Raw genomic sequence first — 23433 nt, forward strand, 5'->3', positions numbered from 1 at the left:
ACGCATGCACACACACGCGCAAGCACAAATGCAAATACATTACACAAACACATAGAGTCAGATACAGAGGCAAACAGACTCACACCCAGACACACTGTTTGGATCAAGACTGAGACCAGCCAGCCAAGGAGAAGCAAGCATAGCGTATTAAATTCCCAGACACTTCTCTCAACACTAAGCATGCGCACAGATGTACATGATATGTTTCAACTTGTCTTCAGTTAAACGAGCTGTCTGTCCATACCTGTTTATCAGTTTCTCTTTCCAAGGGATAGTTTTTACCCTTTGGTAATTATTGTTCTCCCCCATAACCCTCTTGCCTGTTTTCTTTTAGTTCCACTTTGTTTATCCTCTCTTCAGTTCTCCCTCTCGTTCTCTTACCCCTTTCAGAGCGGCACAGTGACAGAAGTTAAACACAAACTGGTGGTCCTTCAGTATGCATTAAGCACCCAGTGTCCGACGTGGCCTCCTAACCCTCCTTCTGGAAAGTGTTAACCATGGGTTGGACACTAATCTAATCTAATCCATACAGAGAGACAGGAAGAGAAAGCGTACCAAATGGGTGGATTTGGGAAGGCTCAAACTGTGACGACAAGAAATGAGCCGATGCCAAGTGTAGGGTTGAGGTCCTACAGCATTTTATCGATCACTCCAGTATCAAATCCACTCATCAAAACCTGAATCCTTTCAAATCCCTCATCAAAATTAATGAGACTTAGCTTTTAAGGTTTAAATAAACTCTGTAGTCACCTTCTGTTGGCCGAGGGGGAACAGACTGCTTTGGGTTGCAGCCTTCTCAACATTTACAGCCTGCAGCCACAACTTGAAAATGAGGTGAACAGCATATAACGTGAAATGTTGATTAAATGTAACAGACACGAGCCTTGCACACCATCAGTGAAACAGCGGCATCTCCAGCACTGATAAAAACAAAAGCCTTTCTGTTCTGTAAGGTGTGCGTGAGATGGACGACAGAAGAACTCACTTGACACGTGTTCTGTGTAGACAGGATGTTGCTTTGCATGAGAATCTGGGTGTAGACATGATCTAAACTTCAGCAACCACATTAAGTCCATTATAAGATCAGCCTTTTATCATTTTAAAAACAAGAATAAGAGACCTCATGTCTACAGCTGACCTAGAAAAAGCTAATACATGCCAGTCATCACCAGCCAATTAGATTACTGTAATGGTCTGTTTTCTGCTTTTTCTAAAAAAAAAAAAAAAAAAAAATTTTTAAAGAACTCCTGTCAAAGATTAAGCAGAACACATTACATATCACTGACCTGCTTTTACAGAATGAATTCACATTAAGTGGGACGGAGGGTCACAAGCATTTCTGCCATCAGACAACATAAGATGACTACTGCCAGTATAGTAATGAGCGTCACATCCTGAATGAATAGGAATCTGTTGATAAGATATAGGCCTGTAATTGTGTATATCTACCATTTATTCTGAATTACTATCTGAACAGTTAAGTGCACTTATCTTGATTAATAGACTTAGCATGATGTAAGGTGTCCTTGTGTATTTACTTTCGAGAAACTCTGGCACTGAGTCGGACATTTTGGACCTTTCAGGAAAAAGATCAAAGTCAAAATTACTACTAGAATATTGGCATGAACTGTATTTTAACAAATGATATATCAACTAGTAAATAAGATAATTTCACGTGAACATAGCATATGTCTCTCTTTCTCTCCATTCCTTCCTCTTTCTCTCAGATCAAAATATCTCCAGCTCATCTGTGTTTGAACTTGTCTAGCAGGTGACATTTTAAAATCAGGTTTAATTGCGCTCTGCACATCACTACCTTTCTCACCTCGCTTTCCTCTGTCATACTCCTGTCATGCACGCACACGCTCTCAAACACTCATGTCATGAACACACATGCTGTCTGACAGGTGACATTTTAATCAGGTTTGGTTTGCGTGTTGTCATCAAGCCACTGGTCAGGCTCACACACACACACACACACACACACAAATCAAAACCATGCTGATAAAATGTGGCTCAAGTAAAAAACAAAACACAAAAAACAAAAAAAAACCATTATCAGAAAGACCAGAAGCTTTGTTTCAGTACTCTGCTGGCTAGAAACATTCACATCCATGCCTTGTATAAAATCTATTGTCCTTTCATGGTAAATTACATAATCTGACAACAAAGGCTGTATTAAGAGTCTCAGAGTGGGAGGGGAGGATTCGTCAATCATAAACGTATCTCACAAAAGAGTCACACTCCCGCTGTGTAGCCAGCCATTCAGAACATGCTCATTAAGTCGCACTCACATGCTATCTTTCTCTTTTTCTCTCTTTCTTTTGCTTTTTAATCTGTTCACTACCACCTGTGCAATAATAAACCAAATTCTGGCAATATTTCTGTCAAATGAAGAAAAAAAAAAGAAAAGAAAGAAATGAAAAGAAAGAAGAAGGAAAAGAAGGGCAGTAGAGAGAATCCACTGCTGTCAGTCCATGCTGGCCTCTCACACATCTCTGTGCCACGCATCATTATCTCAGCCTGAACTTTGACCTCCTGACCCACGCTTGGCCCCAAGGCTCCAGAACGCAACTGTGCACAGCGTGTGTGTGTTTGTCTGTGTGTGTTTGCGTGTGTTTTTCACTCAGTGAAGAGGCAGCGTATGAGAGAGATAATCAGCTTACATTAGACCAGATAGTGGATTGGTTCTGTCAGCCTACCACACACATAACAACATACGGACAACCTGAAAACCAGCTAGCCATATGAACATACTGGCTGTGGCCTGCACATACACGCACACACAAACACTACAAAAATGAAAGCAAACTATCCACTATGAACCAATCCACACAGGATGTTTAAGCCTAGCAATTTATTTTCCTTATTTATTTAATGTATTGTCCTATATTATCACATTTACACAGAGATCAGCATATTTTCTGCCATAGCTTCCCACCTATCTCTCCACTGCCTGTTTGCACGACACTAAACTCTTCTATAATCTCTGCCATGTCCCTTAGTCTCTACCAGCTGTCCTCAGTTTTTCCTGCCACTCCCTTGTTCACCCTCCTATATAACAGACACTCAGTGGTTTACTTTGCAGAGAGCAGTAAATTAAAATTTCTGAAAATTAGGAATCATCTTCATTTTGTGTCATGTAGTTAACTAAAATGCAATGTGGAATTGTTAGCAGAAAGTAGTGTACATACCGTAGGCACTGGCTATCTCTTCTTTGCTCTATTTAGGGATTTTTTGAGGGCGCATACATTTCATACTCAGCATCTGGACACTCAAATAAAACAGCAGAGGGTACATATAGTGCACTATTTTCCAGCCACCTCCCCTAAGTACATGGATGGATACTGTCTATCTTTTTAACCTCTGAAGCTAGGACAAGGCTTACGGTAGAGTGTAAATGTAATTCCTGTAAGCTGTTCCACCCCTACATGTCCAAGAAAGAGTGACTCCTTATTTATAGCAGAGGTCTAATCAGGCCTCAGGGAAAATCTGTAATTCTGTTTGTTTGTGCAATAAAATAAAAATGCAATAACCCTTTTATTCTGTTTGTCCACCACATCCTCTAAAATGCTGTCTATTTGTGGTGTACACTGGGAATTAATGAGTGAACCTGCAGGTGTATGTGTGTGTGTGTGTGTGTCTGTGTGGAGGTGTTGTTGCATTGTTTCATACCCATGTGCGTCTAGGACTTCAGAATGGTGTCGTTGTTTTGTATTTCAACAGGACGCTCTTTAGAAGTTTTGGATTATTCATAGCATTCTCATGAGTCATGGTGTGCAACCATTTCCTACATATTTCCCAGAAACCTAACTTGGCCTTTGAAGGCTGTTTGATTACAGACACCTGCTATTTGATTGCCAACACGTTAAAGCTGATGTAAGTGACGCAACAGGAATCTTCACCACCTGTATGCAAGTGTGTGTATGTGTGTATACCATGTGTCCCTTAATGTGGGTAACTGCACTCAGGCACACAAACACACACAAACATTATGTGAATAAATAAACTGTGAATAAAACTTTGTTTTTCTATATTTCTGTGTGACTTCATCTTAACTGTAGTTATATTCTGAAAAAGAGTGAAATATTATCTGCTTGCTGTATGTAAGGGTGCTCTGACGTTGGTGAGCTTCCTGACCTGAACTGATACCACTGATATAACATTCATTTATAAGAAAAGCCCACTTTGGTGCATACTTACATTTCCCAGAATAGCTACCAACAGCCCCCAGAGAACATGTCTGAGCCTGTTGCATTCAGCTGAGATACAGTACAGTACATGTGTAGGTGGAGAGAGAAATAGAAAAAATGATGGCACGGTAATGAAAAGGGCCGAGCTGCATCCCTTAGTGAAAATATGACTTGTCTCATGGCTCTGTTGCATTCTGGTCTGTTAAGATAGTTTTTCATGCAAAAGACTGTCTGTCATTTTCTTTGTGTGTGACTGGTGTGTTTTTATTTAATGTATCAGACATGTTTTAAGTCGATGCCTTATATGACCAAACAGCAGTTATCCTACAACAAATTATGTTTACTGCTGTTATAAAAAAATATGAATATCTTTTCTCCTCCACACATCCTGATACTAAAACAGCATCTGCCCCCTCATGTATCATTTTCTGGACATTGATCTAAAGTGAAACGTGTCAATGTGGTCTAATTTTATTCTGTTCATACGAGCCTAAGGTTTAGCAAGAAAGACATTTTCAAAACAAAACAAAAAAAAAAAACCAAAAAACAAAAACTCCATCCTGAAAACAAACCTAATAAATATTGTAAAACAGTGCAGTTCCATGGCAAATAAACTGAAACACTTGGGATTTAATCAGAACAAGTTTCAGATGTTTTACGAAGCCTTGCTTATCTGTTTTTCCATTTCTAGCTATTGGATGATGAAGGCGTTGAAGGTGACAGTGGAAGATATAACTACACAGCAAGGCTTGTGTCAGAGATGCATGTGCACACACCAGCAAGTGGGATACATGTCTGAGAGTGTGTTTGTGTGTTTTTGAGTTAACAGCATGACTCACAGGATAATTGCTCACATGAAGCCTGGTATTAGAGATCATTTCACACCAGGGACGGGAAGCACAGACAAACACATACAGACCTCACCTCTTTTCCAGCTGTTGGAGGTATTTTTTCAGCTCGTCTACGTTTTTATTGGCCTTTTGAAGTGCGTCACTCAGAACTTTCTCTCTCTCCTCGGTCCTCCTCTCCAGCTCTTCTCTCTGCCTCCTAAGTTTCTCCGCCTCTAAGTCTCCCAGCTCTCTTCTGAGTTCTTTCTCTTTTTCTTCACTGATTTTCTGATGCTCCTCTTCCATCTCCCTCCTCTCTCTTTCCTTTCTTTCCTCAAACTCCTCTTTCAGAACTCTCTCCGTGTCTCTGATCTTCTCTTCCAGCACATCTCTCACAATGATCTCTCTCTCTTCTGCTTGTCTCTGCGCCTCCAGGTGAAGTGCCCTCTCCCACTCCAGCCTGCCCATCTCCAGTGCCTCTTGCTGGGCCTTCTCCCTCTGGGCGCTCTCTCTCTGTTCTTGGAGCTCAGTCTCCAACTGAGTCAGTCGTTTGTGGAGCTGATGGAACTCGTGGTAAATGAGGTAGCTTACACCACAGTATTGGCACACTGTCTCACTGTGCTCCATCTGAGGGGAAATTAAAAGTACAATTTATTGTAATAACATTACTACTACTACTACTACTACTACTACTAATAATAATAATAATAATAATATCAGTGTAGAAGTGTAACTTTAGTATCTTTAAATAGGTGGTTCAATTATTTTGGCATGAAACTTCACATATCTCTGTCTTTTAAGGTGACTTAAACTTAAAGCCCCTGAAACCCAGGTTTCAAAATCACATCCTTGGGTATTAGGATATGATTAAAAAGGTTCTTTCTCCTAGTGAGTGACAGGCTACAATTCAAGTTTGCTGAGTCAAACCTCCACTATAAGACGCCCTTGGCATCTTCCACAGCAACAAATCACTTCAATGTAATTGAAGTTTGTAATATTATCAATTAAACCTGAGCTTGTCTTGCTATTACAAGCCAAAATGACTGATGTGAAGAAGGTCGGTTACATCCTTGTTCTTTTGACCGGCTGTACCTAAGAAGCTATTATATAAATAACATGCAAACCACCAATGGCAACAAACAACCCAATGAAGGGTAAAGACATCGTGCTTATTGTTATGTTTGGAACAAAGCATTAGCTGCATGCAACAAAGTGCAAATGAGGGAGTCTAGATTTGTAAAGAAATGCATCACAAATACATGTTCTGTATATCTTACCATTCTGATAAATCTGTGTACACGCCTTTGGCAAGCTCCAGCATTTAATGGTGTGACTATTCAAGAATTAAATATTTAATGTGTTCTAAATATTATTATTAATATATTTAATTAATATTTTTATTTATATAAACAAATTATATTATACCTGTGTAAGTATAATGAGTACTTAAATGTGTAGAATATTACATAAACAATGTATAAATAAATTCGATAAAAATTCGTGCTTTTGATCAGGGAATGAAACTGAGGATGAAGATGTGTGGTTTATTGAGTGGGGCCTTTAAGACTGAAGTATCACAACTGTCTATAAAAACATTTAGACTGGCAACTACAGGCCCCATTTCCATCAAAATCTGTTTCCTTTGCTGGTGTCAAAAAAATCTCTTTTTATCTGTCAGCAGTTAAGAGCAGAAGAACACGGATGCTCTAATCCCTACTTCAGATATTGTTTTTACTGCTGTCTGTTCCAAAAAACATCTCCTAAAATTATCTTCCTTTCTCCGTGTGTGTGTGTATGTGTATTCTCTCCAAGCTGTTATCACTTCTTTCAGGCTTATGAGGGATAAGATCACATCCCCCAAGCTTTCATCTGCATGATGATATGTGGCAGAGAGGCAGATGATATTTGTGTGACAGGCTGACAGCTCCCGTGTCAAAAAGCTCCAAATAGACTGCAACATGATGTAAACAAGGTGAAATAAACTTGCAAACAAAGCTGACATGCTTGGGAAGACAACAACTAACGGAATAGATCATTTGATTACTGCTGTCAAAGCAGAGAGGTCACATGATTGCTCTCATCCATTTGGCCATCCACTTGTTTGATGGTGAGTAATAAAGCTTTTCTCCAGGGCCATATTCAGACCACAATTTCCCTTTTCTAATGAGTGATCTTTTATACATGTACAGACATTCTGTGGATATTTGTGCTTAAAAATAAACTACCTCCGTCGTTTTGTTGACCTTGTGTCCTGTCTGTTTTTACCCCATGCTCAGGCGCACTGTGGACTGAGGGTTGTGGTTTATGTGGAGTTTTTGGTTGGATTCATCCTGTTTAGCTAATCCTTTTGTGAGGATAAAAGAGAACAGTTGAAAGTGGAGGAAAGACAAATGGGTAACAATACACCAAGGTCAAACCAATGGAGTTTACTGCCTCAGGACAATTTAAATACTGTCAGATCCATTATATATATTCATCAGTTCAAATGAAAAATGTACATCCATCCATTGGGTGCAAAACAGCAAGAATCCTGAAAATAGCAAATGCAATAAAACTACTTTGTGATACTGAAATACAACATAATATACATTAAGAGACTAACAATAGCTAAAGACTTAAATCTATACTCAGATGATTTTCAAACAGTGTTTGAAAGTTTGTCTTTGTCTTGTCTTTGTGGTAATTTTCAAACAAACAGGTTAGAACAAATGATAAGAGCCTGAACATGAAAAGACAGAGAAAGACAAGTAGAAAGACGAAGATCAAAAGAATGGCAGCCACCATTTGAAAGTCCCTTTCTTGAAAGACACTCAAATGGATTTATTTGAATGATCACCGTCCTTGTTGTCCCTCTCTCACGCTCCCTCAGCCTCTCTTTTTTTCCCTCTTCTCACTTGAAAGTGATTTTGAAGAGACAAATGATTGACAGGTGACACTTAAGAAGCTAAAGCCTCTCTCTGTCTCTCTCTCACTGTCTCTCAGTCTCTCCATCTGCCACATCTAACTTCCTCTGTCTGTTCCCACCTATCACGGTGCCCTCTTGCTCTGTGTTAGCATCTTGTCTATCCATGTCAAGGTCAAGGTGCAGATTTTGTCTGCCTCATGTCTTTAGGACAGCAGGAGTCTGTCTTCTAGCAGCCATGACAGAAAGACAGAGAGACAGAAAGACAAACAAACACTAAAACATAAAAGAGCACTGCACTCAAAGCAAATGCTAAGGTACAAGAGAAGGGGGCTGAGCACACTTGGATCCAGTACAGGTAATTAATAACAAGCCCGAAGGTATACAGCCGTGCTAGCAGTTCTGTGATGATGTACTGAAGCATAGTGATGCTTTGAGCTAAATTCTAAGGTTAAAATGTTTAACACCAGTTAAACTGGATGCTTTTTGTAATGATCACAATGATTTGCAATGATTTATGTGTGTATGCCCTGTGTTTGCAGCACTCCCTATGTATTTGGATCCTTGTATAACAAAACAAAGGTGTGGTCCTAATTTTCTCACTGTAAGGTGTTGGATTCCCTTGTGTTGGACATTTGCCCTGATGGAAGAAAAAAAACGGGACAGAGGAGGCAGAAAGGGGAGGATCTGTGTCAGTGTGGGTGGAGAAAAAGCTCCACAACACGACAATGTATGACATCGGCTGCCACAGAATGCACTCTGGAGAATATGTGCTATTATCTGTTTGCACTGTTAGTGTGTATGTGTGTGTGTGAGAAAGAGAGAGGGAGGGAGAGAAAGCAAGATTGTAAGTGCGTGCAATATTTGGGACTGGGGCTCAGGGGGTTTTGATGTTTACTGTGCAGATGTCCTTGTAGATCCTGCAGGCATAGATACAGTAAAAACTACTAAGTGTGCATGTGTGTGTGACTGTGTTTGAAAGTGCTTATGCATGTAAATTTGTGTGTGTGTGTGTGCGTGTGGGAGGGTGGGTGTGGTGGACGAGTTCTTCATGTGAGTGATGTAGTCATGAAGACAGACAACAAGGGGGTAATACACAATGTTAAAGTGACCTGAGGGCTGAATCGTGCCTCAGCTATGGTTTGACACACACACATGAAAACACACGCACGCACAGAGGCAAGCTTTCTCACATTGACACAACCCAGCACAAATGCTGTCTAAAGCGCACGGGGGTAGATGAAAGGCGCAGACAGAAACACACACACACACACACACAAGAACGCACAGACTGACAAACAGACGCACATTAAAACCCACACAGATACAAGCACAAACATGCACATGGGTTAAAACAAAAGACACAGACGTAGACAGACATATAAAGGCAAATTTACTCGCATAAGCATCTTCAGACAGACAGGAAGTGCACACAATCGTTCACTTTTCACACACACACACAGACTCACACACATACACACACACCCTGAGGGCAGAATGTCTGCGCCACCAGTCGGTTGTGTGTTCCCGTGACTGAGTTTGGCCCCGTGGGGAGACCCCTTGCCCTGGGCACTGACACGTTCACTTAGCACTCAAACCACAAAACTAACCCCTCCACACGCTCACATACACACAGACACACAAACAGACACACATACACACACGCATGCTTGCAAAAAACTACCTGAGAGGCGCAGGAGAGAAGAGAGAGGGCAGTCTGAATGAAACATGGAAGTGCTAGAAAAATAGAGAAAGAATGAGGGAGAGGAGGAAAAAGGTCTTGTTGTCCTTTCAATGTTTCATGCCAGCAGCCAATTGATGCTTCTCTTCTACACACCAAAGCTCTTTGTCCTCAATTGCACACACCACTTCTAAGGCTCCTCTTGTGTGTCTCTTATCGCTCTTTCATTCTGTCTCTTGATTGTCTCCATTAGCATGCTGGACTGTTGCCAAAAGCAGTTTAAAACATTAATTTCAAGACACATACAGCTCATACACACTCGCACCACACTGGTTCAATTCATCCGGTAATGGTGATTCTATTATATATAGAGTTGATAAATATCTATTACAAATGAGCTTATTATAAAGTCAACATACTATATGTAACTATGCAAAACATGTAAAATGCATTAGGGTACGTCAGTGACGTAGCAGCCTATGTGTACATCTCTTTGTTTCAATGTACATTCAATAACCACAGAGCACCAACCTTGAATCATCCACCTCTTACTGTAACTGAACCTCCAGCATGTGTCTACACCTAACAGGTACCAAGACTGCTGTGTGTGTGTGTGTGTGTGTGTGTGTGTCTCTTCTGTCCTCCATGCTCCATCAATTAAACATAAGGCTATTACCTCTTCCCGAATGTGAAACATCCAGGAGGGGTGGAGTAGGAGCAGGTGGGGGTGGAGGGGTGGTGGGGGCGACAGGGTGGGGACATTTTGTGGGCGGTTGGTGTCTTGCCAAGATGAGAAACATAATTAATTTACATGGTACCTTTTTAACTGTCTGCATGTGTGTCTGTGTGCAAATGTCTGCGCTTATTGTCTCATGTACTGCAGGTGGAGGTGGACCACAAAGCATAACCGCGATTTTCCCACTTTGACAACTCCTCTCCTTTTACAATAACTTCTACACCACCTCTCATTGCCTCCTTAATCTTCCACTTCCTCACTGCATCCCTTCCTCCTCGTGTTTGCCCCCCCGCCCCCCATCATTCCTCCTCCTCCTCCTCTTCCTAAACAACTGTCCTTTTCCCCCCTCTCCACCTCCTCCTCCTCCTCATCTTCCTGCTCCTCACTCTCGTCCACCTCCGCCTCCACAGCTGCCGTGACCCATCTGCCTCGTCAAAACACCAGAAGTGGGTCACTGTCACGAACGCAGACAAGTTACACATACACATGCACACATGCACTGTATACCCCCTATGTCCATACACACACACCCAGACATGCATTTCGTGACCAAAAACTGACCCAACAGGCATGCAACCACTTACATACAGACACTTTGACTATGCACACACACACTATAGCACGTATACAGTAAATGGCCTCACACACACAAACACAAAGTACTGAATTAGTTTTTGCAACAAAATCCCACCCCAATGTGACACACAACATGTTTGTAGTATGTTACGATGTGTTGTTATGTTGCAGAAAATATTTTTATAGAGACATGAGGAGGAGGTAATATTATGAGAACAGTTTCCTGATAACAAATACAAGCATTTAAGAGGCTTGTTTTCTGCATCAAACGGCTCCTCTCCTTTTTTCCTTTGTGTTGCTACTAATCCGTTTGGGAAGGACCACAGAAGCCTGGCCAAAATCTGACAAAAAATCGTTTGTCTCTTAATCTCATTTATCAGATAAGTATAAGGTCAAGGCTTTTAATGAAGGAGAGACAGTGTGCAGGCTGCACACAGCAGGCAGACACTGAGAACTGAAGGCAGCAGGCCACAACAGATCTTCACAAACAGACAACCTAAATGACTTATTTTCTCTAATCCTCAGTACACGAAAAACCTGAATGCCCTTGTATCATTTTGGAAAGAAGAGAGTCTAGAAAAACTACAACCCACACTCAGAAATATTGTCCTATAGAAGCATATCTAAGTGTACACTGAAATCTGTTTAGAGATGTTATGGAGGGCTACAAGGCACTTAGGCAATTTTTTTGGGTGCCTGGAGGATTAGAGGCATTAGGATTAGGTTTAATCAAGTGATATGATGATGGGCGTCGGATTTAGAGAGGAAAAAACAAAGGCAGGCGAGCAGCCTCGCATCATACCTGGATCCTTCTGAAATCTTTCTCTTTCAAATTCTCTCTCTCTCTTCCAATCTAACAAATGCTCTCTCGTTTCTATCTGCTTAGCAGCCACTTCATCCTGCTTCTCTCTCTCTCTGTCTGTGAAATCACAGACACGATAGATCACGCAAGCATTTAAGAAGGGATTAAGCAGTTAAGGGACTTATCCACGTTTTTTTTCCCCCCTAATTTTCCTAAATTATTTTCTTTTTTGGACTGTGACAGTGCGTGAGAGCTTGTGGAGTGTGTGTGTGTGTGTTCTACGGAAAACATTGTCCAGCTGTGTGCTTGTCTTTGCGTGTCAAAACGAGAATGTTTTTGTGAGCTTTTGTCACTTTATGTGCGTGTGTGAACGTTTTGTTCTTGTGTTGTTGTTTTTTTTGTTTTTTTTTTGCTCCTTTCTGCTTTTTTGTGCATGAATATGCCTGGGTGCATGTGTGCACATAGTCGTGTATGTATGTCTGTGCTTGTGACTGTGTGTGTGATCGAGACGGTGCTTCGTGACTGTGGCTTTGTTGTTTTTTTGTGACGATAAAGACCCCCTGTGGTGCTCAGTGTAGCGAGAGCCAACTCTGAGATTCCACTCATCTGGACCCCATGGCGCACCACACATCACATGACAAGAGTGTGCGTGTGTATTTATAAGCAAGTGCATGAGTGTAGATGTGGGCATGTGTGTGAATATTTGTGTGCATGTGTAACCTCCTTGACCACGGCACGGTGTGCGTGTCTGTGTGAATGAATGTGTTTCTATGTCTATTTATCTGGGTGTGTATGCATGTGTGTGTGTGTATGGAGGAGGGAAAAGGGAGGGGTAGTAGCGGTCACAAGGGATAGAGGGAAGTGCAAGAGGGGGGGCAGAGGCGTGCGAGTAGCAGGGAGGAGAGAAGGGAGGGGGGCAGACAGATCAGGGGCATACTGTACTGTGGTGGATGAATCAAAGTGTGTTAGATGGTCAGTATCTGGGTTGTGTGTGTCTGTATGTAAGAGTAGCACAGAGGAATCCACAGTCAGTCACTCACACACACACACAGATGTGTGCATGCAGACAGCAGACGCTGAAGTGATCAGCAACAGTCACAAGAAAGTCAGGACAAAGTCATCAGAGCAGACTGCCATGTGTTGGACGGGGTGAGCTGGGGGATAGTTTAAAAAAAAAAAAGGAAAATAAAGTGAGGGCTTGGAGGGGGGAATAATCCAGGGTTGCATGTTTATCGCCTGACTTGCTGTCCTCCCTTTTGCATATCTTCTCTTTCCTTGCCTTCGCTTCCCTGTCTGCCTGGCCGCCCACCTCACTTGCTCCTTTGCGTGGAAGCAGGGAAAGGGCAGTGGCAGGGAAAGAATCACCTATGGCTGCCTCGACCGGCACTTGGCCACGCATCACATCACATCCAAACACAGGGCGAGGCACAGCACGGCATGGCACAGCACGGCACGGCACACACAACAAACAACTAGCCTGAAGAGCAGGCTAGCAGGCAGAAGACTAGCTGGGCCTATTCATTTTGTTCTGTGTGTGTAGGGGGTGTGGCTTTGGTTGTGTGGAAGTTCACTAATCAGTCTACGCATCTTAATGTATTTTCTTAAAGTTAGCTAAGGCTCCAGAACGTATTATCGACTGCATCTACTGCAGCAAGGTAGATTTATCATACCCCATGCTGGGGGCACTGGAAAGTCTTGTCTACCCACCAAGCGTAAGACAGAAAATTCAGTTATACACCCACAGTTCAGAACAGGTGACCTGCAGCCAATTGCGCCAGCTGTTAGCAAGTTCAAACTTAGCCTAGTTAAGCGTTTACAAGGTGGAGATTTATGCATCACTAAATTAAAACGGGTTGCACCGCACAAACTAGTTTTTGTAACTCGTTACTTGACATCTACACCCAGTAACAGCCAAATTAAAGCACTGCATAGCTGAACCAACTGACAAAACTAATGTTAGCTAATATATAACCTATTCAGAGGGAATGTGAAATGGAAAGATTTAAATTCCTTTTCAAAAAAATAACACCTCAATTTACAAGAGTCTTTTTTTTCATAGCTATGAGGACGACACACAATTTTACATACTGTAAGTGCCCGGCTAACAGAATGCCCTAACAAACTGGATGTGTGACAACTATCTGAAATGAAACGAGTTACTGGTGCTGCTTCGAAAAGAGACAGAATGCAAAGTGGATTCAAAACTCTGGCAAAGCAGACTAAACCTGAGGTAAAATGCCTGGGTGTCATCAAAGAAAACGATTTAAACCTCAGTAAACATATTGAATACATCAGTAAGATGGGATTTTTCCACCTAAGAAATGTTTCCAGACTCAGACAGATGCTGAGTTTGCAATGCTCTTATTACTGGATTACCAAAACAATCAGTGAACAGACTTCAGCTTATACAAACAGCAGCTGCCAGAGTCTTAGCAAAAACAAGCAAAAGACAACACATCACACATATTATAGCATCTTTACATCGGCTCTCTGTCTCTTTTGGAATTGATTTTAAAATTCCATAGCTAGTGTATACGGCTCTCAAAAGCTAAGCACTTCAGTCGACTGTCTCTCCCTCTACCCTCCCAGCCGTTGCCTTGCGTTAACAAACACTACAGCTGTGACTATACAAAAAGTTAAGACTAAGAAGTATGGGTAGGCAGACCTCCTTTGCTATGGGCCAAAACTGTGTAACAGACCTCCATAAACATCTTCCATGCAATTTCTGTAAATACTTTTAAAAAGCATCTTAAGAGTCACCTTTTAAATCTTGCCTGAATGTATTCTGTATCCTGGTCTTTATTTATTCTAACTGCAAGTTGTTGTTTTTTTGTTTGTTTGTTTTTATTCCTTTTCACTTGAGTCTTAATTGTATTTATATAATTCCACCCTCATTTATTGTATCTAATGCTGTTTGCCAGTGCATTTTTTATTTCAATTGTCTTTTATATATATATGTATGTGTGTGTACTGCACATGAAATTATCACTTTAGCACTTTGATCCACATTATATGTAAGAAATGTTATAAAAATTATTATCACTTACTTACTTTTCTTACTTCCTGTTTAAACTGTTGAGCAGTCATTACTAGCTTGTAAATTTTAATGATGCAACCTGATTAATGAGCAATTTGAAACGAGCTGTAGTACTTCCTGCTGCAGCTCTATACGCCCTTTAGCTGGAAATATAATGTTACAGCAGCTCTGCAACAGCTGATTGATAATATGTACAGAAGCTAGTTTGACTCTTCAGTTCCAGAAATCTGAACTGCTCTGAGCCCTGCAGCTGAAGTTTTATGCCATTTTAAACCCAGACTGTTTATTTTACAGACTCCAGTACACCAATATACCACACCAACAAAACAATATTATATTTTAATGAATTCTCAGGGCCCAGGTTTGAAACACAGACTGAGTGCAGACATAAGGGGTGAAGGCAGGACAGCAGGGCAGCCAGTGCAAAAAAAAAAAAAAGGAGCCGGAGAGAGAAGGGGGAGTATAGGCTGTTACATTAATCAGAGTTAGCAGACAACACATGTGCTTCCGTTAGCCCCACTAGACCACGCATCACAACACGCAGCTTGGCACGACATGGCACGGCACAGTAAGCCAAGAGAGGCCAGAGGAGGTAACGCTGCCTGAACCGCGTGTGCGTGTCTGCCTGCCTATCTGTGCATGTTCTATGTTTCTGTTTCTATCCGGTTTGTGAATAAGACCATACCTTCTTAAATCTGATCCTACTTCTGTGTTCTTCATCTGCAGTTTAAACCAAGTAGAAATAGACGACATTCTGTCTGAGAAGATGACAATCAGTGGAGCGAATCAAAATGCAACCTCATTTAACCTTCATGAGCAAGAGAAGACAAGTGCTACCGCCTGCAGTGTTTAACTCTGTGCTGAATCTAAGTACATTACGCAAAGAAGCACCAGACACTTATGAATCAGTAAAACAGGGAAGGTCTAACTCAGTTTGACTGTACAAATAACTAAAGCCTTACGTCACTAAAGGCCACCTTTTGAGCGAGGCAGCATGTTAAAGTTAATATAATCTTTACAAGACCAACAAAACCTCATCTTTAAGTGGCTTGTTTTACGTTTCTGTTGTATCCATTTTCCATCAATGTGCCTCAAATTCTACCTCAGTTATTAAGGTTTCCTAGAATTTCAGCAGCACCCACAAAACAAGACAGGACTAGCTGTATTCAGCTTTGAATATGAGGAAGTAGTGAAAGCAGAAACCATGATGGTAAGAAATGATAGTAGTCAATGAGATGATAGCGAAGAGTGGCAGTAAATGCAACAAAGCAAGTGTTTCCAGTTTTCTGAAAAGTGAGATTTGTACCCCTTGCTGCAAACACGAAATATCTTTGTGAATATCATGGATAATGGTCCACTGAGGCTACTATCAATGAGGAAATTCTTCCTCTTTTCATGGTGAATTTCTCTCAATATGACTGTTAAAGATCAGTAAAAATGTTGGATTTATAAAAAAGAAAAAACCTTTTTCGCATTTCTGAATGTTGTAGATACTTTTTTTCTGCTTTCAAACTCAGTTGGTAAACCTGACCTTTGTTGACATGACATGTCACCGGTATGCAAATTATGTTTTTAAGTGAATGGTTTTGTATTCAGGGATAGAGTGTGTCAACTAATGATTAATGTGTATCTTTCAAAAACAACTTCCACAGTGGCTGGCATGGAAACTGTTTCATAAACGCAACAGTGACCTTGTAATGACCTGTGGATTATCATGCAATATTGTCACTTTGTATTACCAGGCCCCAGACAACACCCGTGACAATATTGCACAATAATCCCCCCGCTGTCTCTCAGTCATTACTGCAGATCAGCATTCACCTGATGAAACCTCCCCCTCTCCCCTCTCTCTCTCTTAATCTCTCTCTCTCTCTCCCCCCAGATTTAAGAAAACAGACTGAAAATGGGCAGGAAAGGTAAGGGTGAAACAGGAAAAACAGCCAAAGAGGAGGAAGAAGGAGGAGGAGGAGGAGGAGGAGGAGGATGGGAGCAAGTCTGAGATACACTGATTAGAGTGAGCAGACAACACATGTGCTACCACTATTCAGCGACCTCCTGAGGTCTGAGGAGAAGGGAGGAACATGTCTGGTTCGAAACTATCCATTATTCAAGGCGGGGAAAACTGAAGGAATGAGAGAGAAAGAAAGTGAGACAGAAAAAGAAATAAGAGAAAAGGAGAGATGTGTAGCACGGTGTGGCTCAGTGGGACATGAGGCTTGTCTCTCCTTTCCTCTTTTCCTCTAGACTTTGCCATGCTCACATTAAAAATAGATGGAGGGAGGGAGGGAGGGAGAAAGAGGGAGAAGGAGAACAGTTGAGAGCCCTTGGTCAACAGTCAGACACACAAAAAGACACAACAGAGGCTAGTCAAGACTTCGATTTACACTAAAACAGATAAACAGAAAGAGAAGTTGAAGAATCAAGCACAGCGGTCGTCATCGAAATGTCAAAATTTCAGTTGAAGAGAGAGAAAGCGCTCTCCAGTGAATGTTTCAGTGTCGCAACTTCAACAACTGAGCCCCCGGTGAGGTGTCCAAAAGAACACACTGTACTACTGTGTATATTAGACTGCAGACGGCATGAAGACATCTCAACTTTCCATACACTGTTGCCCTACTGCCACAGGGACAGAACATTTTTACTCAGCTGGGTGGAGAATGTAGCACCATTTCTTACAAATGCAGCTGGAGCATTTTGCTGGAGACAAAATCAGACAGCTAATCAGAGAGGCAGAAGTGTACACATTTTCATGCTATAACTCAAACTTAACCATCAAAAAAACAGGCCCATACACAAACCTTAGTTTTTGTGCTGCATTCATTACATCACATTTGATACAGATATTCTGAAAGTCAACTTGAAACACACAGATTTTTTTACATCCTCTCATCCAGAAAAGGTCTGACTGATGTAACATCATCTGAACAACAGAGAAGATTTATTTTTGTCACACAGGGGTGAAGTGGTTTGATAAAAACGTGCAGAGGCAGTTTTGCAGTTTGGGTAACACTCAAACTTCCAACATGTAATGAAGATGAGTGTAGGGCCTTGTCTCTTTTGTACCTGTCCTGTCAACATACAGAGGGCAGTGTGGTCACAGCATGGACTCTGATCACATCCGCAGGTCTGAATCTGTAACCCCAGTAATCTTACATGAGGAACTCTGACTCTTACATTTACTACACAAGCACAGAGTACGCAAGTCAGATGCGACTGCACGTCATGTAATTGTTTTACCTACACTCAGTATAGTGCCTGAATGCATCTTGCATTCATAGACAGAGGACTAAAGCTGCTGCCGCTCTACCAATGTGTAACTTTCGATTAGATTAGAACTCAATACAGTTTTACCTACGGTCCACACTTTTACAGACGGCAGTCAGCCAGGGAGCCAAACCAGTCAATCCTACAACCTACAGGCCCTACGGTGACACATTCAGTGTCACTGCTCCATCAGCTGTTTAGCTAGAGCCACAATCTCATATAGAAAGAGAGAGAAAGTGAGAGAAAGGAAAGACAAAGGAAAAAGTACCACGTTAGAGTCTGGAGTAGGGATGGCAGCCCCAGGCTGAAACACACTATGATGTGAATGCACTGGCTAACAAAACTGAGCACCTCCTCAATTATAAATGAAACTAGAGTCAGACAGGTAGTGAATGCATGCCATGGCGTGCAGTGTGTGTGTATGTGTGCGGGTGGAGGACAGTAGGTAAACACCAGCCTTTTTAAAGTACCAATCCTTTCTCTATAATCTCCTGTTGTGTTGGTGACATGTATGCCTAGTGTTTATGAAAGGAAACACAAAAAAGTTAGACAGCATGAAGGAGAGAGTTGGGTGCGTTTGTATGCTTGCATGTGTCTGTCTATAACAGAAGGTGTCTTCATTATTAGTTTCTCTGGTCTTATTGTCTCTCTCTCTCTCTCTGAAGAAAACAAAACAGAAAATCTTTCACTTATCTCTGTTGCACACACAGTGGGTTTCCCTCTATTCTCTCTTTGCCTCCCTTGCTCACCATTCACTCTCTAATTATCTCTGATGTGAACATCTTGTCCTGTTACACTGCGTTTTGGACCTCTTCACATACCACAACATTAGAGAAGTTAACAGGAAGTATTGTCCCCCCCTGTCTCTGTCTCTGCTTGCTTTTCTTGGTTCTTCTCTCTGTCTCTTCCTGCCTGTGCTTCCTTCTCTCTTGGAGGTGAACGTCTTGTCCTGTTACACAGTGTGTTTGAGCTCCTCTCAGGCTGTGACACTTAAGAAGTGAATTGGTAGTATCAGCACCTCATGGAGAACAAGAGGTGCTCAGCAGCTGTGTAAAAAGGCTGTGGTGTACTCTACTCGGTGCTGCACTTTAAACAACTAATCCTTCAGCCACATTTGGACTGGAACACTGTGCTAGGACAGACAGAACATGTCTTCTAAGTTAAAGTGTCAGTCTGACAACTTGTAGAAAAATCCTGCCAAGTAAGGAAGGAGTGAAAGCTTTGTTTTTTAGATTTGAGGTGGCAACAGACAAAAGCTTATGCTGCGTTCAAACCTACAACAGCACTATGTCACTGCATCAGTCTTGAACCCGGCGGCAAAATAAAATGCATGGTTGTCCATCAAAAAAGCTAAACCTGGCTCCACTTTTGCTATAACGCAATGATACCTAAAATTATATTAATATAAAAATATGTAAATTACAGAAATCCTGTCTCACAATATTCTAAACTTCTGGGCAGTGTTTTGGTGACAAATCTTCAGTTTAATGGATATTTTAAACAAACTGGACTTCCTGGATCATATTTAATCTTCTCACTGGTACCTGTAGCAACGTGCCAACACAGTCCCTTGCGTTTTTAAATGCAACACTATTTTTAGTCTGACCACCTGCTTAGAGAAGCAGGTTTGAGTTGATTTTCAATCCAAAGACCATCAGTGAAAGAGGGGAGTAACGCTCTCAGCTGCTTGAATAATAAGTGCTGATGTGCCCTTGAGAAAGACAAAGAAAGAGACTGAGGGGAAGTGTGACTGTATTCACATGACACTGGGTGAAACTGCAAAGCAGCATGCATTCTCAGCATATTTTAAATACATGACAGTACTGTATTTTAAGTTCCTTTGCAAAAACTGCTATACTTGCAGAGCCAATCCACTTCAAAAAAGTTTGGCATTTAGATTAGAGTGGTTGGTTTTTCTCCAGAGAAATATGGAACAAAAGTATAAAACTGTTCCCTCCCATTAATCACACTGAAGTAATCTGTTCAGTAAGAAGCAATAAGACAATGGAAAAAAATGCACGCTCTTATTGGATCATATGGGCAGTGCAGATTGTTGGTATAAAAATGTTGTTCATACAAATTTTGAAACAGTTCACAGAGAAACTGTGAAACAATACGGATGTCACTGTTCAAGTAAATCTGTGTTTAGCAATGTCCCAGCAGGCGCTGGACAGAAGACAGGGAGATGCCGTGGACAGGCTGCCAGACCAGATGCTTCATGTCTAACACACAATTACACCTAAGAGAAAATTATTACTTAATAAAAAATGATTTTCAATCTGAAGGTTTTTGAAATCTTGGAGAAACCCATGTGAAAACGAAAGCTATGCTGGTAGCTGGCGGTCTCACACCCTGTCTAACATCACTTATTTTGAAATTTAATTCAACTACTGTCTTGCAATGTATGAGTGGATGCTTTCCTATGTGTGTGTGTACCTGTAGCTGTATTTGAGCCGTGTCCCTGTGTATACACAGACAATAAGCAATAATGCTGTCGGCATGAAAGTTCAGTGTGAGTATGTGTGTTTCTGTGCCCAAGCGTGTGGGTGGGAGGCATGGTGTGTGTGTATAACCGCAGTGCTCTCCTTCTCAGCAGCCCACCATTAAACCTTGGTGCCAGCCCTCTCCCAGCACACCAGGATTAACAGCACTTAAATGGGCCTGTTAGTACACCACCTCCTCTTTGCCTCCCACGCCGACTAGCGCACATGGTGCTGCCCACAGCTTTGCACTTGCAGTGCACTGCCTCTGTTGTTTTTTGTTCTGCACTCGCCCCCAGTCACCTAAGCCTCCTCCAATAAATGGTGCTGAAGTGTACACAGTGGGGGGCTAAGCCCAGAACATCCTCTATTTTATGGACCTATTGGAATCTGAGTGGATGACAGAGGGAGGGAGGGAGGTATATCCTCAGACTGAACCAGATGGGCTATGATCAAAATGTGAGTCTCTCCCTCCCTCTCTCATTCTTTGTTATTGTCTCTCTTTCTCTCTTTCCTTTGCTCTGTGACTGGTTATCACATTCCCCTTGTGACAAATCATAAACAGAAGGACTGAAACGAATGCAGAAACACACAGTGGGGACAGACGGAAGCCCACTACAGAAATCATTAATTAAAATGGATTCCCATTTGTGTCTGTTGGCCATGAAGCAGCAGGCAGACAGATAGATGGACGAATGGATGGATGGGAGAATGGACTGTGTGAATACGTGTGGGTGTGTGTGTTTGTGCACTGTGCATGCATGTGTCTGTGGGAGACTTTCGGGGGAGACTGGGGGTGGAGTGGGTGGGGGTTATCTGTACATGGGCATGGAATGGCCACCCTCACATAATACCAGAATTCCAGGGGGCGTATTGTTCACAGCCATCCACTGGCCTCAATGAGAAATTCCAGAAATTACTAGAGAGCAACAGACAGAGGAACTGAGACAGACAGGAAGAGGGGACCAAACACAGAGAGTCTCACCGATCTAATGAGCAATCTTACTACTATACACATGAAGTGGGACAAACAGGTTGTAAACACATCAGCAGTAAGAGTGTGATATTATACTGTTCATGATCAATTTTAATGTGATAAATGTGACTTATCTGCATCATGACTATGCAGCAGAAACACACAACACTAAAACCCAAGGTAACAAAAGGATAGATTGTAAATGATAGAAAATTATTGTCTTGTTTTTCCAACCTTTTGGAGAGTTACAGATAAAGCAGTCTCATTACCAGCCAGCTGCTCTGTTTGGAAAATTCTGCATTTTTAATGTGAGAGAGACGATTTATACAAAGGTTACTATTGTAGGTGGAAATGATGCCAAGTTAGCTCGGTCTTCCATGGGCATGAGAAATTAATTAACTTTGTTAAGGACGGAGGCATAAAATGTTCCGATCATCTTGTTTTTTTGAAAGTCAGAATGGGAAGTAAAACTACTGGTCAAAACCACTGACTTTGCTCAGTACATTTTTGATTTGTGATGATATAACAAAATTCTTTTGAAAATGCCTGGTGTAATGTGACAAATGAATTACCATCAGCTTGAACATGAGAGAATTTATGGGAAACGTGGTCTTTGGAAATAGTAATTTCCTTTGACAGACAGAGAATACGTGGCTATAACTGGTCGTAGAAACTCCTTTAAACAGCTTCCTGTTTAAATAGAGCAAGAGATATTCCCTGCTAATTTATATTCGTACCATATGGCATATCATATGGGAATATGTAACTGCCACCTCACACTGTCAAGGATATGAACCATTTGAGGCATTGCCATGCTACTTCCAGTGTGCTTTATCTTAAAACAGATGGAAAATTAAAAGAGGAGACACTGTCCCATTTCTTGTTCAAATCATATGGATTACTGCAGCATATGGAAAGAGTGTAGTGTTAACAAACTCACCAGGCTGTAACAAATGGGCTTTCAACACATTTGTATTCATGGGTTGTAAAAAAGATCATGTTTCTTAACAACATATGTTGCGTCAATATGGTCTTTCATTAACATGTTGCCTTGAAAGGTAACATGTACAGCATGGTCAAAAAAATGCATGCATGCATGTGCTGAATGATTCAAACACTGATATAACTTCTAATATGAAACCAGCAAGGTATCTGCCAAGCGTTTTCAGGACAATTACTTTTTTTTTTACCTTTTTTATTTCTTCAGGCAGTGCATAGATCGGAGGACAATCAAGAGCCATCTTCATTTCTGTCTCCTTCTCCTGCTCCTGCTCCACCTCCATAGATCTCTCCTTGTCTCCTGGAAACAAACAGAAGACCAAGAGAATTAGCTACACTGGAAATAGTATACCGTGTATGTTATGGATTTTCATTTGGTGCTGCAAACAAGAGCTACAGCTAACAGTTATTTTCAATACTGATTAATCTGTTGATTTAGTTGATCTAGTTAATAATTTAATGTGTACAAAGTAAAAGAAATGTCCTAGGAGATATTGTTTAATGGTTTGTTTTGACCAACAGTGCAAAAATAATGAATTTACAATGCTATTAAACAAAGAAAAGCAACAAATCATTGCATTAGAACATATGGAACCAGTGAATGTTTGGCATTCAGTGGTTCAAAACTGCTGGTGGTTGTTTTTGCTGATAAAGCAGTTGCTCTTTTGACTTGTTGTTTTGGCTCTACTGCAAACTCACATAGAAATGTTATGCCTTTAAGAGAGAAACAGGGGTGAACTGAGCTCTTGAGAGGTGAGTTCTGTGTCTCGACATTTAACTTCCATGTTCCTGTATAAAAAAAAACAGTCCCTTCATTTTACAGCACAATGGCCAACAGTAAAAGCTTCCACAAAAAAAGTATTTGTTTAAAAACAAAATTTACCACAGATCCCTAAAAATAAAACCATGATATCAAAGTATTTGTACAAGCATCCAATGACACAATGTTCCAACTAATAT

At 41.3% G+C, this 23433-nt stretch overlaps 1 protein-coding gene across 1 annotated transcript; it reads right to left on the reverse strand.

Moving 5' to 3' along the window:
- Positions 1–5314: 5314 nt before the first annotated feature.
- Positions 5315–22757, reverse strand: LOC121187399 (capping protein inhibiting regulator of actin dynamics-like; the record flags this gene model as incomplete). Its single annotated transcript, XM_041046615.1, has 2 exons — positions 22665–22757; positions 5315–5647 (listed from the first exon to the last, which is right to left on the reverse strand). Coding segments are annotated over exons 1-2 (426 nt in total), but the record flags the coding sequence as incomplete, so codon positions are not given.
- Between the last annotated feature and the right edge of the window lie 676 nt (positions 22758–23433).

Source organism: Toxotes jaculatrix, chromosome 9 (genome assembly GCF_017976425.1).
Source record: "Toxotes jaculatrix isolate fToxJac2 chromosome 9, fToxJac2.pri, whole genome shotgun sequence".
NCBI lineage: Eukaryota > Metazoa > Chordata > Actinopteri > Toxotidae > Toxotes > Toxotes jaculatrix.